This window comes from Eimeria mitis, genomic scaffold (assembly GCF_000499745.2).
Source record: "Eimeria mitis Houghton genomic scaffold, Emh_scaff9022, whole genome shotgun sequence".
NCBI classification, from domain to species: Eukaryota; Apicomplexa; class Conoidasida; order Eucoccidiorida; family Eimeriidae; genus Eimeria; species Eimeria mitis.
Window position 1 is genome coordinate 691 of NW_013576641.1, and position 957 is coordinate 1,647.

Here is a 957-nt window from a genome sequence, read left to right on the forward strand (position 1 = left end):
ACTGCTGCTGCTACTGCTGCTGCTGCTGGTGCTGCTGATGCTGATGCTGCTGCTGCTGGTGTTGGTGATGGTGGTATTGCTGGTGCTGTTGCTGGTGGTATTGATGCTGCTGCTGCTAGTGGTGGCGGTGCTGCTGCTGCTAGTGCTGCTGCTGCTGCTGCTGCTGCTGCTGCTGCTGCTGCTGCTAGTGGTGGCGGTGTTGCTGCTGCTGGTGCTGCTGCTGATGCTAGTGCTGCTGTTGCTGCCAGTGCTGCTGCTATTGCTGCTCCTAGTCCTGCTGTTGCTGCAGTTGCTGTTGCTGCTACTAGCGCTGCTGGTGCTACTAGTCCTGCTGCTCCTGCTGCTGCTACTAGCGCTGCTGCTGCTGTTAGTCCTGCTGCTGCTGCTGCTGCTGCTGCTGCTGCTGCTAGAGCTGAGTGTCTATGAGCTGCCTTACACTCCCTCCCTACCACCGCCACGACCGCAGCAGCAGCAGCGGCGGCAGCAGCAGCAGCAGCAGCAGCAGCAACTGCAGCACTAACACCAGCAGCAACACAAGCAGCAGCAGCAGCAGCAGCAACAGCAGCAGCAGCAGCAACAGCATGTATGTGTTTTGTTTCAGGGCAACTGCAGCGTCGGAGTGGCCCGTGGTGTTTGAGGATTCATACTGCTGCTGCTGGCAGCAGGAGGAGACAGAAAAGGAGACAGGAGACAGCAGAGAGAAAGGAGACAGAAAAAATAATATAAATAAAAAAGATAATATAAACAAAGAAAACAAAGAAGATAGAAGCAACAACACAGATTATATAATACACGGAGACAGTGCACATGAAGGAGACAAAAAAGGAGACAGTAAAAAGGAGACAGGAGACAGCAGAGGAGACAAAGGAGACAGCACAGCAGACGCAAAAGGAGACAAAAAAGGAGACAAAGCAAACAAAGGAGACAAAAAAGGAGACAAACTAAACAAAGAAAACA

At 52.6% G+C, this 957-nt stretch overlaps 1 protein-coding gene across 1 annotated transcript in view; it reads left to right on the forward strand.

Moving 5' to 3' along the window:
• The window catches only part of EMH_0096360 (uncharacterized protein), a gene marked incomplete at both ends in the record, with an annotated part of 1,313 nt that extends 676 nt beyond the window's left edge, over window positions 1-637 (forward strand). Inside the window, one exon of the mRNA XM_013502387.1 lies at window positions 602-637. Coding sequence (XP_013357841.1) covers window positions 602-637 — 36 coding nt within the window. The remainder of the gene's footprint in view (window positions 1-601) is intronic.
• Between the last annotated feature and the right edge of the window lie 320 nt (window positions 638-957).